Source organism: Kryptolebias marmoratus, linkage group LG22, assembly GCF_001649575.2.
Source record: "Kryptolebias marmoratus isolate JLee-2015 linkage group LG22, ASM164957v2, whole genome shotgun sequence".
Lineage (NCBI taxonomy): Eukaryota > Metazoa > Chordata > Actinopteri > Cyprinodontiformes > Rivulidae > Kryptolebias > Kryptolebias marmoratus.
Genome location: NC_051451.1, coordinates 29,068,334 through 29,083,693, shown reverse-complemented (window position 1 = coordinate 29,083,693; position 15,360 = coordinate 29,068,334). Strand labels below are relative to the sequence as shown.

The window sequence follows — 15,360 nt, the reverse complement described above, 5'->3', positions numbered from 1 at the left end:
GGTCTGAGTCGAGGTCTGAGTCGGGGTCTGAGTCGGGGTCTGAGTCGGGGTCTGAGTCGGGGTTTGAGTCGGGGTCCACCACCCAGGACCCCGACCCGCTGCCACCATGATAATAACCCCCACCACCTCGCTGTGAAAGATTGGTGCAGCTCCAAACCCTCTGTGACCTTTCACCTTTTATCAGGCAGGTGTTCCTCTTACGCCTCTGAAGACCTCACCTAGACCCTACAAAGACCACCCAGGTTCTGGCTGAGCTCATATTGATGCAGTCATTCAGTGTGTAGGAGTCTAACTGACTAAATGTATGAATAAATACATTTGAATTAACTGCAGTAATAACATGTATTCTTCATGTTATGAAATGATGGAAATATTATAATTTCAAGGGGATTTAAATCCTGAGGTTCTTCATGAACGTTAACATTATAATTCAGACATTTCATGCAGACATCAGGAGCTCCTTTATCCTGAGCCCCAGCAGATAATTAGGCATCCTCTGTGTTCACAGTCTGACCTCATGTTGGGTCACATGAAGGTTACAGTAACTGCAGAAGGCAGATAATTATACAAGAAACAAAAGCTTTTAGGTTTGTTCAGAACTGGGGACAAGTATTTAAATGTATTGGTAATTAGTCAGTTATTATTCAAAATGCTCTCCTGACAGTTAATATAAGTTCTGCTGCTGAAAACGGCTTCAGGTACAAACGTGTACATCTGGGTAAATCTGCTGTGTCTTTATTTTCTTCAGGTTGGATGGATCAATATAAAGGGCTGGGCACAGATTCTGGAAGTAAAGTTGTAGTTCAAACTGTCATTTAATCATTTCCAAATAAAACTATGTTGACAGAAACAGGAGACGACTTTAAGCTTTTTAAATCTGGTGCTGTGCTGAAAAAGGCTCCTCTTCTGGAGCCGTGGTGGTCAGAAACCTGAGCTTCAGCAGCGTCTTACTGCCAGGTGAAATAAAGACAACTAATTCTCAGAACATCATTGGGTTCAGGTGACTCCAGACTCTGAACGCATCATGTGTGAGTTTAAATGTGCGGACAGGTGAGTCAGGAGGCACCACTGCTCAATCAAACCTGAAGTCCGGGTTCGAAGGCCTGGTTTCATGGAGGAAATGGATACCCTCTCTGGTAAATCAGGCGGCGCTGCTCACGGATGTGTGAGCGCAGGAAGTGAACCTTTGTTTATGAACATTTCATTTTTATGTTTGATTAACTGCTCTTCAGTCCTTCTGTGATGAAAGATTAAATCACTTTGTTCTCCAGTATTTCAGGTAAACGTTTAATAAATTCATTTTAAATCTCTAATTTTTAAAAATAAGAATTAAATCAATCCTTTAAATACCCATGGGATGTTCTGACTATAAAGTCTTTGAGCAGATTATAAAAACAACATTTTATTCTGTGTTTATCTGGTACCTTTCAGCGGTTGTCCTCTGTTCAGGCGACGGCAGAGAAGCTGCAGAGAAAAGTCTCGGGTCACAGGAACCAGACCTTCATCCTGCAGGACCGACGAGGCTTCCAGCGGCAGCTCCAACAACTTCCTGTCTGCCAGCAGCACCACGTATTCATCTGGTTCAGCTGAGAAACAACAAGGACTTCATGTCTATTAAACCTTGTTAGACTGATCTGTGAATTAATTTCTGCTCAGCCCTGTTACCTGCTCCACCTCCACGATCCCTACAGACTTTAAAATAACATAAAACCATCGATAAATGATCAGAGACACGGACTACCTTTATCTGAAGGACATGCTTCTTCTTTGGTTTTACTTTTGGTTATTTCAGAGACGGGTAGAGATGCAGTCTTTGACCTGATGGACAGAAAAGAGGACAGGTGAGGATCAGGAGGACTAAATGATCAGCAACAAATAGGTTTTCTGACCCATGTTTTATTCTGTTCTTCACACTTTTCTTAATAAAAAGCAAAGATACTTAACATTTTGTGTATTAAAGTAAACATACTTTTCTCTGTTTATGTGTCAAAACATGAAGAAATGAAGTCTTTTATTGAGTAATTCACCTCACGAAGGAGAAGTCAAACTGTGACAGAAGAGGATTCAGATATTCGTCCATATTTTTCACAATATCTCTGAAGTTAAGGGTTAACTTTGTGTCTTCTGCTCTTTTCTGTATCTGGAAACAAACAGAACATAAAGGCAGTTTGTTTTGCTGTTATGTTTGAAAGCACTGAATATTTTACAAAAGGAAAATGTATAAATGTAAAAAGTAGCTGTCCCATTAGTGAGTTGATGATAATTGAACCAGACTTAATGCACGGCCTTAATAAAGTGAAGATAAAGCCAGACAAAAGAAACCTGCAGGCAGGACTCAGCAGCATGCAGACAGTCGACCTGATCCCTGAGAGCCAGGAGCGCCTGTGGGCAGACTGAAGCCTTGGCCACCTTCGAGCACGCCAGCGTTCCTGCAACCAGAACCTGCAGTCAGACACGCGTGCTCCATACGAGCTCCATGGGCTCTCCGTGTTTCCTGTTTAATGAACTTCCCTCAGACCGTCGTGTAAACAGATGCTGCTGTTAAAGCTGAGGCACAACAGTCAAAGGAAGCATATGTTATTTTATTAGTTTTCTTAGTTGCCCTGCAGATAAATGTTATAACGTAAGCTTGAGATAGTTCAGATAACATATGCTCCCCTGACTTGTTTACCATGAGGTTCAAACAAATTAAAAGTACTCAACCTTGTGTTGTTTGTGTAGTTTTTCCTTTCAGGTTTTCTGGCGCTTTGATTTTTTCATAGACGGCTCCGTAAAGTTCGGACCTAAAACAAACACAAAAATCAATATGAAGAATAAAGCAGCATTTTATCTCCATCCTGTAGTTCTGTACTGAGGGGTTTACCACAAAATAAGCTTCTTCAGCTTCAGATATGAAATGGATTTGGTTTTTGTTTCTGCTGTAAAGGACTTTGGATCACCTTGTTGCTTAAAGTGCTACATAAATAAATCTCACTTCACAGATTTACACAATTCTTTTTTAATTTCTCCTGTCATTGTGTCCAAACTAACTTTTTGTGACATTTTATCTCTAAAATGCTATTTGGAGTGGTTTTTATTTTATTTTTTCTCCAAAACCAAGAATAAAAAAGCAAAATAAAAATGAAAACAGTAGTGGTAATCACCCGGCGGTCCCCCCAGGGGCCGCGCCCCACAGTTTGAGAACCTCAGATCTATAATGTGACCTTTGGGACCTGCAGGGTGTGAGAAGTTACCCGTTGGTGGAGTGCTGCAGCAGCAGGATCTTCAGGTTGGGAGGGATTTCTGACAGGAAGCTGAGGTGGTTGGGACTGATGCTCAGCTGGCTGAAGGCCTGAAAAACAAACAAACAAAGAGTCATTTCCTGATCAAACATTTAGCAGCTGTTACACAAACACAGCTGATATCTGAATAAAACAAGAAATAAAAACAGATCTGTCAGAAAACATTAGAGCTGCAGGATTTAACCTCTGTGAGCCAACAAGGACCAGAACATCTCATGACTGTAGACACGTACAGCTGCACTCCTCAGTTTGATGTTAGAATCCCTCAGAACATTAATAAGAATAGTATTATTCCACCCACCATAAATCATGGTGGCTGTTTGGTGACCCGGTACCTTGGAGAGGCTGTTCAGGGAGTCCTCCACCGCCTTCAGCCTGCTGCTGGGTCTCTCCTCCTGGGACAGCAGAAGATTCCTGCGGACGCTGAGCAGAGCTGAGAGCTGGGACCCGGAGGAGTCGGCGCAGGCAGAACTCAGGACCTCAGCCGACACGGCCACCGTGCAGCAAGTCTGGGAAGAAAACAAAGAGAGAAATTACTGCAGGCTACAGGAAAGGAAACATCTCTGAGGATGTAAATGTGACCTGATGCCGTACCTGAAACAGGGCCAAGTATTGACCTGCCACTGCAGGGTCAGACTGTCCGACACACTCCAACAGATTTAAGGCGGTATCAGCCAGGATGGAGGAGGAGACGTTGTGCTGGAGACCCAGGCTGACGGCCTCAGACAGAAGTTTACTGGATTCCTCCAACAGCTGCTGTGTTCTGAGTCCTCTCTGTAACATCAGAGGCAAACAGCATGTAGGCAGAGGAAGGGGAGAACCAAAAAACTCGTATCCGACTGGAGCAGTAAGACTTGCAGTGTGAACGCAGCCTAACTTTGATGTGGACAGAGGTTTTCCATCAGATGGATCAGAGATGCGTTAGGAAGCAGTCAGGTGTGATGGGCTCAGTTTAGTCAGGAGCTTTGTACCTGCAGCTCAGAACTTCCTGCAGAGGTCACGACTCGTTTGTTCCTGCTTGGATCCGTGTCTTTCTCAGAAATCTCCTCTGCTGTGGGAAAACATTTCGAGTCTGACCAGGTTTCCTTCAGAACAGAGATAAAGATCACAAGAAAAGATGAGGATAAGAATAAGAATCAGAATAAAATAAACAAATATTTATCTCTCATCACTAGAAGCTGGTAGCTTTCTGTTTAACATATTTAGGCCATTTTGCAGTTATAAAGTATTTAAACTCAAACTGCGTTCATGTATAATATCATATAGTTGGGTGTTTGTACCTGCTTGTGCGTGTCCCAGAGAGCCCTCACGTGCAGCGGCTCCTCGTGCACAGCCAGCAGTCGCAGGTATTTTCCCGTTAAGCTCAGGCAGCGAGCTCTGAGCTCCATGTTGTCGGAGGACTGGAAGCTGATGGCAGCCAGCTGACTCAGAACCAGCTGACCCAAGGTTTTACCCACAGTCGCCCACTCCTGGAGAAGACACGAGTAAATTACAGCTGAACGAGGAGACTCTGTGTCATTACTGCAGCCGGTAACTAAAACAGTTTTGTTCCAGGTTTGTCGTGTTTTACCTGCTCTGTGGAGCTGGGCTCAGGTGTGCTGCGTGTGAACTCCTCTAATAATATTTCAACAGATGTTTTCTTTTCACGCTCCAAAGCTTGGAGAATGTCCACAGCACACTGCTCCTCCAGAACATCCAGACTTAACTCTGCCAGGCAGAACCGCAGGCCCACGAGCCTCCTCACGGCTGCCAGCGAGAGGTCGGGACCCTGCAGGCACAAGAATCGAGGAGCAGAATCTAAACTGAAACAAATCTCACACAGAACATCTGCTCAATGAAAAGGATGTCGAACTCAAACAATGATAAATCACCATGACATCTCTCCTTGCAGCTGATCTGTTGTGTTTTCAGTACAGAAATGCAGTAAATGTTTGGGAACATGGAGTCTGCAGAGCTGCAGCTCCATCTGCTGAAAGCCCAGAGTAAAACACTTCAACAGGGATTCAGGCAAATAAACTCTTCATTACTGGAAAAACTGAAGTTTCTGCAAACATGAAGAGTCATCGCTGAGCTCTGAAAGGAAATGTAAATCCTTCCAGGACGTCTGGAGAGCATCATCACCTTGAAATTTTCTTTACCTGGTTGTGCGGCAGCAGGTTCTGTGCGTTGAACGCCACGTGTTCCTGCAGCGTCACAGCCAGCTGCATGTGGGACAGACCATCCAGCAGGAGGCGATGTTTCTCCTCTCTGTCAGGACAGAAGGACGCCAGAAGCCTGCAAAAACAGGAGAACAAAATAATAAATAAGCTCAAGGAAGGGAGCAGACCATTGGTAACCATAAAGAGCACAAAGCTTCAAAGACATCTTTTTTACGTTGCAGTTAAACTCAGGTGGTCTGGTAAAGGTGCTGACAGACCTCAGACCACAGGAGCACTCTCGATGAGCCTCTGCTGCCTCGTCTCTGCAGCTGAGTTTGGCTGCAGACTCTCTGAGAGAATCACAGGCAGCCGTAAGCTTCTGAATCACTTCAGCGCTGAGAGTCTCTGCAGGGTCGGCACCAGAGACGGCACGGATATATTCCACCGCACCTCTACAACAGCAGAGCAAAAACATCAGGTTCACACAAACATACAGAATAAAATGGGCACATTGAGTCCATCGAGAGAGAACACCTGACGTCCTCCATTTACCTATAAACTAATAAAAACATCACCTTCATACGAACACAGGAGGAGAAAACAGGAAAACAATCAGTCATTTCACTCCTGTCAGGATGCTGGCTCTGCTTTTCAATGGTTTCTTGTGCTGAGACTCGTGTGTGTGTGTGTGTGTATATTAGTGGAGGTGGCTGCTAGGTGGGGGGATTAGATGGGACTGGACAGACTGGGGGTTGTGGAGCTGGGACTGGGTTTAGAGTTGTCTGAAAGTGGGAGGATTAATATATTATTCAGTTTAATCACAGAAGGATAAATATTGCAGAATGCATCGGAGGGATTTGCAGTAACCTCGTGTTTAAGGATGCGATCAGCGACCTCAGCTCAGGAACTCGGTTGATTTGCTGCGTTTGAAGCAGCTGCAGAGCCTCACAGCCCTGAGTTATAATACGATCCACCTGCAGAAGAGAAACAAAGGTTTAAAGAGAACTGTCTGTTTGAAAGCCAGGTGGTTTCACTGCAGGCGGGTTTTCATCACCTGGGTTTGTGAATCTGGGTCTCTCTGGCCCACCACAGCTGTGACCCTGATGAGGGTGAGCTGGTACCAGAACTCCGCGGGCCCTCCCAGGGTTTGGGCTTCGTCCAACAGGATCAGAGCCTCAGAAAAGTTCTGCTCCTCACAGGCCAGACGGGCCAAATTTAATAAACTCCTTGATACAGCGTTCTTATCTCCAAGTTCCTGAACACACCGTTAAATAAAGGTTATCTGAATTTATGAATTAAAAACACTGCAGAGTTATGAATTACATGCAATCATTAAACTGTAATCTGATAGAATAATTTATATTTGTTATTTGATCTGTGAGCTCACCTCAGCCACCATGTGGGCCTCGGCCAGCAGCCGTCGGGCTGAAGGATGAAGGTTGAGGAAGAGGCAAACCTCCGCTTTGTCCAACCAGATATCCTGAACCGTCACGTCTTCATCTGGTCTCCAAAGCAACGACTGATCAACAACATCAGCTTCGTTTTAAAGCTGTCAGCTATAACCACGTTTATAAAATGCATTCATGTAAACTTCTTTACGTTTACTCAGAGGTCACATCACTCACTCAGACCAAACTGAACTCCAAGGTGACATAAATGTGATTTAAAGGGATAATTAGTGGAAAATTAGTCTGATTTCAGTCACTTTAAACATCTCTAATCTTCAGTGATGAAAAATGTTTCACGCAAAGATGTTATCTAAACTTTCATATCACCATTGATTCACATTCTTTGGTTATTTTGGTAGAAATATAACACTGACCACAAGTTACACAGTAAGTGCTAGAGCTAGCTGCTGCTGTTAGTTGTACTTGCTAAAAGCCACAGAAATGATGCAAATATTCATGTTCTGTAAAATCGATGGCTATGAAAAGATTTATTAAATGTTTGCATGAACTGATATAAAGATTTGAAGATTTTTCTTATTTTAACACAGCAGAGATCCACTTTGATCCTCTGAGGTCGTTAAAAATCTGTCAATGATGGAAAAGAAGGATACTGTTTCCTCATAACGTCTTACACTTTAAAATGTCCAGAATGCCTCTTTAAAATACCTACACTAATCTACAGCTACAACTATTTAATCCATCCAACCATCCATCCATCCATCCATCCATCCAACCATCCATCCAACCATCCATCCATCCATCCATCCATCCATCCATCCATCCATCCATCCATCCATCCATCCATCCATCCATCCAACCATCCATCCATCCATCCATCCATCCATCCATCCATCCAACCATCCATCCACCCATCCATCCATCCACTGCTGTGAATGACCTGGTTAGACGGTGTGTGAAGGCTTCTCCTCCTCTGAAGAATCACCAGGACTTTGCGGCTCCTGAAGTCAATAACACAAAATTAAAAGTTAGGAAATGTGTGCAAACATAAATTTGGTTTTAATCACTGAGTTCACATATACTCCATTTGTTCTTCTTCTTGGATTTTAATCAGATTTAGAAGCTTCTCCTGATATGATGAGATGGACTCCAAGCCCAGCTGAGCACAAGTCCTCACAATCCTGGTTAGACAAAAACAAAAATAAAAACAGAAGAAACAGGAGTAGAAAATTAGTTTATTAAGGAACCAAATCGACCAGAAAGTGATGCTCACTTCACAGGCTTCTCCAGGTCTATAGAAATGTTCTGTAATCATGTTTGACATTCTGACTTTGTAGACAGTTTATTTGTTGGTCCAATTATATCTGACATCATCCCTGGAACAGAGGATTATTGGTTGATTCATTTCGGTCTCAGAGTTACAGGCAGATGTTTTTAGTCATAAAACGTAAACCACCTGTGCATTTATCGGTTTCTGAGACAGTCCCAGAGGTTCCTGCTGCACGGCTGTCTTACCTGAGCCTGTACAGATCGGAGAGGCTCTTCCTGAAGCAAAGGTCGCGAGCGATGACCTCAGCGAGGTGCAGGACGGGCAGAGTCAGATGGTCGAGTGAGACGGAGAGCAGCTCTTTCTCCAGAAGGGTCAGAAAAAACAGGCTTTGTGACTACAGACAAACAAACGTGAAACAATGCCTTAAAATCCAGATCAGATTTATTTATATATCACATTTAAAAACAACTGCCACTGGCCAATAAATAAAAAAGAAATTTCAGATTAAATTCATAATAGTGAGCTAGTTTTCACACCCCAGTGTAAACCACTAAAATAAATAATTACACCTCATCTTCAAGCAACAGAACCAGACGCAGTGGACCATCTCCACCAGGCTTGTAACTGAGTCAGTGATGAGGAGCAGCTAATAAACAAAGTACTCCTGTGGTGCAGTGAGGTGCAGAGCGTGCCTGCTGGCTGATGCTGTGCTGGTTGATGCAGCTGCGGTGGTTGCTGGTTCTGAAGATCTGCCTGGCCGGGTCGGGACAGACAAACTGAGCCCAGGCGGTCGGTGTGGAGGGAAGAGTCAGATCCAGAACGACCGCTTCCGGTTTCTCCTCTGCAGGGGGAGGCTGGTCGGGACGGGGCAGAAACAGAGAGGACCTTTTATAAAGTCAACATATAAAAAATACTTTTACTGATCCAGATGTCTGACATTTTCAGCCAAGCAGTTTCTATTGCTGTAAAGTAGTAATTATAACAGAAATACAGCTTTGTACTGTCTGTTACACAGTGAAATATGAGCTGTGTGTTTTACTTCTTTCACTTTCTTGTCTTTGCCTTTTTTGGATCCGACAGAGACAGGAGGATGAGGAGGAGGAGGAAGAGGAGGAGGCTGGCTCTTTGCCATCTCACTGGAAATCTCAGAAGCCACTGCCATGGAAACCTGCAGTGAAATATAATATTCCAGAGATATTTATCCTCTGACACCTCGTCCACACCGTCAGAGCCGGGGTGATACAGTACCTGCCACATCTGTAGTACGAAGGTGTAGGCTGTGAGCAGGTGGAGCTGGTGGTCATGTGACGTCCTGTCTGACATCACGGCGAGCAGAGTGTGAGCTCGTATCAGCTGATCGAGGCGACAAACGTTCAGCCTGAATGAGCCGTGAGCTGCCAGCTCAGAGGGGGAATTCTTCTCAAACACATTTCCTACAAATGAAGAAACAAAGACAATAATTAAAGGCCTAATAATCCTTAAAGGAACATCACTCGCTGCCTTTCATCCCCAGTTTTAGACTAAAATCATCTCATGTTGATAAATGATGTTTGTTTAAACCTGGAAAATAACTTTATTCATGACCAAATTTTAGCTCAGTGGCTGTAAAACTGACTGACTTACAGTTGGTTAATGTTCATTAGCTGTGGCAGCCATCTTGAATTAGACTGAGTTTAAACTGTCCATCAAAAATTACTTTCTGAGAGTTTCATTAAAATCTGTTTTGCTAATAGACAAACACACACAGGTAATTACATGATCACCTGCCACCCTGAGAGGCGGCCGATAACTACTGACAACAAGCAAAGCTTAAAAACAAATGCTGATGTTTTTATTATTGTATATATTTTTATTTAATCAAGCTGTTTTTGCTCTCAGTTCTAGATATCATGTCTGGGAGAAAAAGTCCTTTTTGGAAGAATATTTTGAATTAATACATCTAGAAACCAATGTCTATTTATCTTTTTATTCAAAGTTTGAACATCTTTAGACCCTGGCTGAGATTGGTCCTGAATAAAACCTGAACTTCATTTGGACCCAAACAAACCGGGCTCATCTGGAAATGTGGCAGAGACCATCTGAACTCTCCCAGCATGCACCACCATGACCCAGAACAGACAGATCAGTCGTTGTAAAAGAAGAAGAGGGTTTGATGAGTCCTACCAGGTTCCTTCGGTTGCAGAAGCAGGTCTACGGCCCGCTGGACCTGCAGCTGGGCGTCTGCTTTGTGGAAGTTCTGACAGAACAACCACGCCCCAAATTCAAGCAGGAGGCTGACCGTACGCCACGGCGTCTCCGAGCTCTGAAAGGTCAGTAAAAACACCAAATCATCAGTTTGGTTTTCCTTTCTCTAATTAAATACATCTACTCCGAGTTAAAGCTTCACCCAGAGGTCTGCAGCCTTTACAACCCAAAGAATCATTTCTGCTCCTTTCTCACGAAATTAAATCTGCTGAGACACACGAAGAATAACTCATTAGGTTTTATACAGATAAAAACTAAAATAAACTGTTAATTTTAGCAACAGTTGGTTTTATAAACCTCTTATGAAGAAGAGAAAACATTAGGTTTATTTCCACTTTCATAAAGTGAATGATACATTTCTGTGTGAGTCTGAACTCTTTCTGTGGAAATTCTTAAACTTGTCGTATTTTACAGAACACCTGATTCCAAAACTACAAATTATTATAAATACAGTAACATGTTAGTAAAACCTACAGAAACTTTATTCACATATTGCAGAAAACTGGACAAAAGCACTGCTACTGTTGTGATTTTAAATATATTTATTTATTTTTATGTTGTTTTCAGTCAAAGCTAGAAGGGGCCACATATGGCCCCTGAGCCGCAGTTTGCAGACCCCTGGTTTAATTTAATTTCAGCTCGTTAAAACAGCTGGTTTGGGTCTGAGGCCACAGCCGAGTGTTTAAAACAGACCTGTGATGACGTGCTGCTTCCACATGGTGGAGCCAGAGACTTGTTTCAGAGCAAAACTCCAACATTAATCTGTCTGCGTTCATTTATTTCATGTTTGTTTTACAGACTTTCTGCACTTTTATCATTTTAAAAACTCAGACTTTTCCAGATTTCCTTATTGATTTTTACTGAGTACATTCAGTGGACTGTACAGAGAGGGTAGACTTCTAAAAATGTTTATTTAATGACATTATGGTCCTAATTACACAGCAGTTCTTCAGGTTCATGTTCAGTAAAATCATGTTCTGATTCAGAGTAAAACAGGAGAACTAATGGCACAAAAATATGCAGAATAAAGCAAATAATTTGTATTCTTATGGCACCTATTTTGCAGAAATTTTTGGTTATCCTTCACGTTTTTATACCTTCCTTCTAAAGAGCCGGATTTCATAAAATAATCTAAACTCCCTCTGATTCATTTTATTTGTATAAAATCTGATTTTAATTTTTAGAAAAGAAATGAAGTTTAGAAACACAAACGTGGACTGTCCTGGTTTTATATTAAAGTTGTATCAGAGCAGATTTAATTACCCTGACTGAGGCCATGGCTCTCTGGTAGAAGTAGAGCTGCCGGTCTATGGTGCCGGCACACAGCGCCACCTGGTGCCACATCCATGAACAGCTCCGTCCTCCTTCATCCTGTAATTTCTGCATGTCCACATCGATGCTTTCTCCCAGACGAGCTTTCAATAAGATGCGCTTTTCAAGAAGATGTCTAGAAATAATTAAAACATGGAATAATTAAACAGTTATGTGTGCATTAATCTTCCTTCTCTTCACTGCGTCTTTTAATCGACTCACCGTCGATGTGTGCTGGTTGGCATGTCTCTGATGGCTCTGTCCAGAAGCTGCAGAGCTCCTTCAGAGTCTGATTCTTCAACATGGACGTCGAACAACAAACTGCAAACAGCTGCTCTCAACGTCAGGCCTTTGTCATCTTAAATAAACACAAACACATATAAAACTGGATACAAGGACTGAGTGCAGCTACAGTTTGTATCACAGGAATTAGGGTTCTTCTTGCACTAACTTATTGCTTCATGTTTAAAAGCAGGGAGATCTCTGAGGGTCAGTAATCCCTTCACTCGGCTCTGCTCCTGAAATGAGAGGAAATAAATTAGAGCTTAAAGATCCAGAAGTGTGAACAGTGAGAGGGTTATCATGGTGAAAGCTCCACTCAAACATCCAAGAGAGGATTATTATGATTGTTTAAGATTTTCAGACAGCACAGATAAACTCATCATAAACAGGAAGAGTTCAGCCATTTTCAGGGGTTGTTCTGTTGAACATTAATGATCTCAGGTAAACCCACATCCTGACAGAGCTGTGAACTGCTGCTGAAAAGAAATCCCAGGTGAGATTTTAAAATGACTCAAAACTTTTGCAGGAGTTCTCAATTTCCTAACGTGGGTCTCAGAGACTCGCTGTCTCCTTGCTTCAGTTTTCATTTGGGCAACAAAATAACATGCGCAGACTAGAATATGGTTTTACAAACTGAGCACAGAAATAGGCTGTGATGTTCAAAACATGGCTGCTGAAAACATGGCTGACCGGCTCACTGATAGTAAACAGAATTCAGTGAGACTGCAGCAGAAAACTGGATGGATGGATTTCTATGGTTGAGGTCTGGCTGACGTTCCTGCAGGATTAAACTGACTGCGATGTAAAGGTTTAAATAATCGAGTTCACATGAATCTATATGAATTGTTTTTTAAATCACTGGAGTCTGTTTTAGGACTGCACTGATCTACTTTGGAAATGAGTTCATCCAAACTGGTCATTTTTAGCTCATCAGTAAGTTCTGAATGGACCCACCTCCAAAGCAGTGACTCTCCTAAAACATCTCGTCTTCAAACTTCAACAGCAGCTTGTCTGAATGATATTATTTAAAGTTACATTACATTTCATATTACATTTTGATAAAAGTATTAAAACGTTCCTTCCAGACATGAGCCCTGGAACCATATGTTGTAAACCTGACAACAGTTTGATATTTTTGTTTCACAAACTGTGAACCGTTGAAGACTGGAGTTGAATCTTCACTGCTGTCAGAAATAAACAGTTTGACCAAAACTCAGGTCGATCAAAGAGTTATCTACAACAGGTAAGATATTGATTATTTATGACTGTTACACACAAACCCAATCCAAAATGTCTGAACTCTTCCTTTAAGTCATCAACACAACAAGAGGTAATTATGTTTGAATTTTTAAATGATTTTTGCTTCTTTTCCTGTAGATCCTTCCTTCAGTTTTTGATTGTACCAGATGTGGTGAAACCGATTAAACGCCTCTGTGGCTCCTGGAATGACCTGCTGAAAGACCGGCCTCGCCGTGACCGACTTCATTACGTTCCAAGAGTTACAACTTTCATTCAGCTTCTGAACACCATGGGGAAAGAAAACCCTACAGATGAAAATCATTCTGAGTTCTCTGCCTTTAATTATAGATCTGAAGTTATTTCACAGTTGGATGACTTTAGTCCCTCCTTGAGGGGAAATGTTTTTGCACAATTAAACACAGTCACAAGTCCTCCCTGCAGCAAACAGAGGAAAACTTGTTGTTTTAATCAATTATACCATCAAATATATAAAAGTAAATGTTGCTTTGCGGCTGAACTGTTTCTGCTTTGGTTTTAAGCAGCAGAACTAATACAGCCAATTAAAAAAAACTAAATGTAGCGTTGTTGTTTTATGCAAATGCATTCTGCATTTAGTCAAATAGTAAAAAACGTTAATTCAGATTGTGAGTTAGGGACCAAATCAGGAAACCTTTTTCTGTCATTGATTGTTCTAATGGCTGCTGGGGCCATGAATGTGAGTGTGCAAACACAGTGTGATACTTTTTCATGTCTGGTTGTTTGAATGAGGGCATTGAGGATTTTCTGCAGGTTCTCTTTGAGCTGCCATCCTTCCTGAGGGTTGTGAGTCAGAGGCTGACAAGCGTTCCAGTAATGCCCAGCAGCTGCCACGCACAAGTCCTGATTGTCAGCTTTTTCTGCAAAGCTACACACAAAAGAGACAGAGAGAGGAGTGTTTTAGACGGAGCCTAAGGCTTTAGTCAGGATACCAATCTGTTGGAAACTGTACCTGACGCCGGACAGAAACAGCTCCAGAGCTTCTCTGTAGGACCTCAGATCTCCTCTGGACTCAGAAACTAAACTCAGACCCCTCAGGCAGGCTGCAGAGCTCAGCATCTCATCCACCGCAGTCCGGCCAAACCTGGGGATCCATCGACCAACCAATCAACCAATCAACCAATTATCCAACCAAACATCCATCCAACCAACCACCAACCAACTACCAACCAAACAACCAACCAATCATCCAACCAAACATCCAACCAACCAACCAACCAATCATCCAACCAACAAACCAACCAACCAACCAACCAACCAACCAACCAACCAATCATCCAACCAAACATCCAACCAACCAACCAACCAGTCATATTTTTCATCTTTTTCATCAAATTTCAACAGTGAACCGTGTCCTGAAGGCCAAGAGTTTATTAAACTTAAAGAAATGGTTAGTTTAGAGTTCACTTTTTTAAGTTTTCTACTGTATGAAATTTAACATTTGAAAATTTAAAATGTACATTTTAGCATTAGTATTCATGTATGTGTTTGTATTTATGTTTATTAGCACCTGCCCAAGGACTGCAGATGGGAACCTGTCTGGTTATTGTCCACATTCCCAAAGAAATAAACTACACTCACAAAACACAGGGCCCAGTGCTGAGACTCCGTCCTGCTGCTTCCTCCAGCTGCAGAGCGGTCTGCGTGCAGCGCAGCACCAAGCTGAAGTCCTTGACGTGGCAGCAGAAGGCAGCCAGCTGGCACCACACCTGTAACTCCACTGCGGCGTCGGACCAGCTGCACCCAGACGCCATGCTCACCAGCTTCAGGTGGGGAGAGAAGAGAGAGGAGAAGGAGAAGCTGAGCAGGAGACAGGAGGAGGTGGTGAGTGATGGGGGGGGGAGATATGCAGGGAGGGAAATAAAATTAGAACAGAGGCTGGCTGAACAAAAAAGAGAATAACAGAAAAGAGAAAACAGGAAAAAAAGAGGAAGATGACCGAGGAATGGAGCACCAAACAGGACCAGGTTTAGAGCTCCAACAGGACCGGGTTTAGAGCTCCAACAGGACTGGGTTTAGAGCTCCTAACAGGACCAGGTTTAGAGCTCCAACAGGACCGGGTTTAGAGCTCCAACAGGACTGGGTTTAGAGCTCCTAACAGGACCGGGTTTAGAGCTCCAACAGGACTGGGTTTAGAGCTCCAACAGGACTGG

At 42.8% G+C, this 15,360-nt stretch overlaps 1 protein-coding gene across 1 annotated transcript in view; it reads right to left on the bottom strand.

Annotated features, from left to right (window-relative positions):
• Positions 1–15,360, bottom strand: part of LOC108246560 (cilia- and flagella-associated protein 46) — a 53,790-nt gene that overhangs the window by 18,340 nt on the left and 20,090 nt on the right. Inside the window, exons 22-50 of the mRNA XM_037973652.1 lie at positions 14,789–14,970; positions 14,160–14,291; positions 13,913–14,075; positions 12,102–12,168; positions 11,873–12,008; positions 11,603–11,786; positions 10,259–10,397; positions 9,344–9,528; positions 9,135–9,263; positions 8,788–8,949; positions 8,341–8,489; positions 7,908–8,006; positions 7,766–7,826; positions 6,807–6,938; positions 6,474–6,674; positions 6,287–6,393; positions 5,698–5,871; positions 5,420–5,555; positions 4,852–5,049; positions 4,562–4,750; positions 4,253–4,366; positions 3,876–4,055; positions 3,617–3,790; positions 3,234–3,331; positions 2,704–2,783; positions 2,323–2,429; positions 2,028–2,140; positions 1,742–1,818; positions 1,425–1,586 (exon numbers count right to left, since the gene is read on the bottom strand). Coding sequence (XP_037829580.1) covers positions 1,425–1,586; positions 1,742–1,818; positions 2,028–2,140; positions 2,323–2,429; positions 2,704–2,783; positions 3,234–3,331; positions 3,617–3,790; positions 3,876–4,055; positions 4,253–4,366; positions 4,562–4,750; positions 4,852–5,049; positions 5,420–5,555; positions 5,698–5,871; positions 6,287–6,393; positions 6,474–6,674; positions 6,807–6,938; positions 7,766–7,826; positions 7,908–8,006; positions 8,341–8,489; positions 8,788–8,949; positions 9,135–9,263; positions 9,344–9,528; positions 10,259–10,397; positions 11,603–11,786; positions 11,873–12,008; positions 12,102–12,168; positions 13,913–14,075; positions 14,160–14,291; positions 14,789–14,970 — 4,030 coding nt within the window. The remainder of the gene's footprint in view (positions 1–1,424; positions 1,587–1,741; positions 1,819–2,027; positions 2,141–2,322; positions 2,430–2,703; positions 2,784–3,233; positions 3,332–3,616; positions 3,791–3,875; positions 4,056–4,252; positions 4,367–4,561; positions 4,751–4,851; positions 5,050–5,419; positions 5,556–5,697; positions 5,872–6,286; positions 6,394–6,473; positions 6,675–6,806; positions 6,939–7,765; positions 7,827–7,907; positions 8,007–8,340; positions 8,490–8,787; positions 8,950–9,134; positions 9,264–9,343; positions 9,529–10,258; positions 10,398–11,602; positions 11,787–11,872; positions 12,009–12,101; positions 12,169–13,912; positions 14,076–14,159; positions 14,292–14,788; positions 14,971–15,360) is intronic.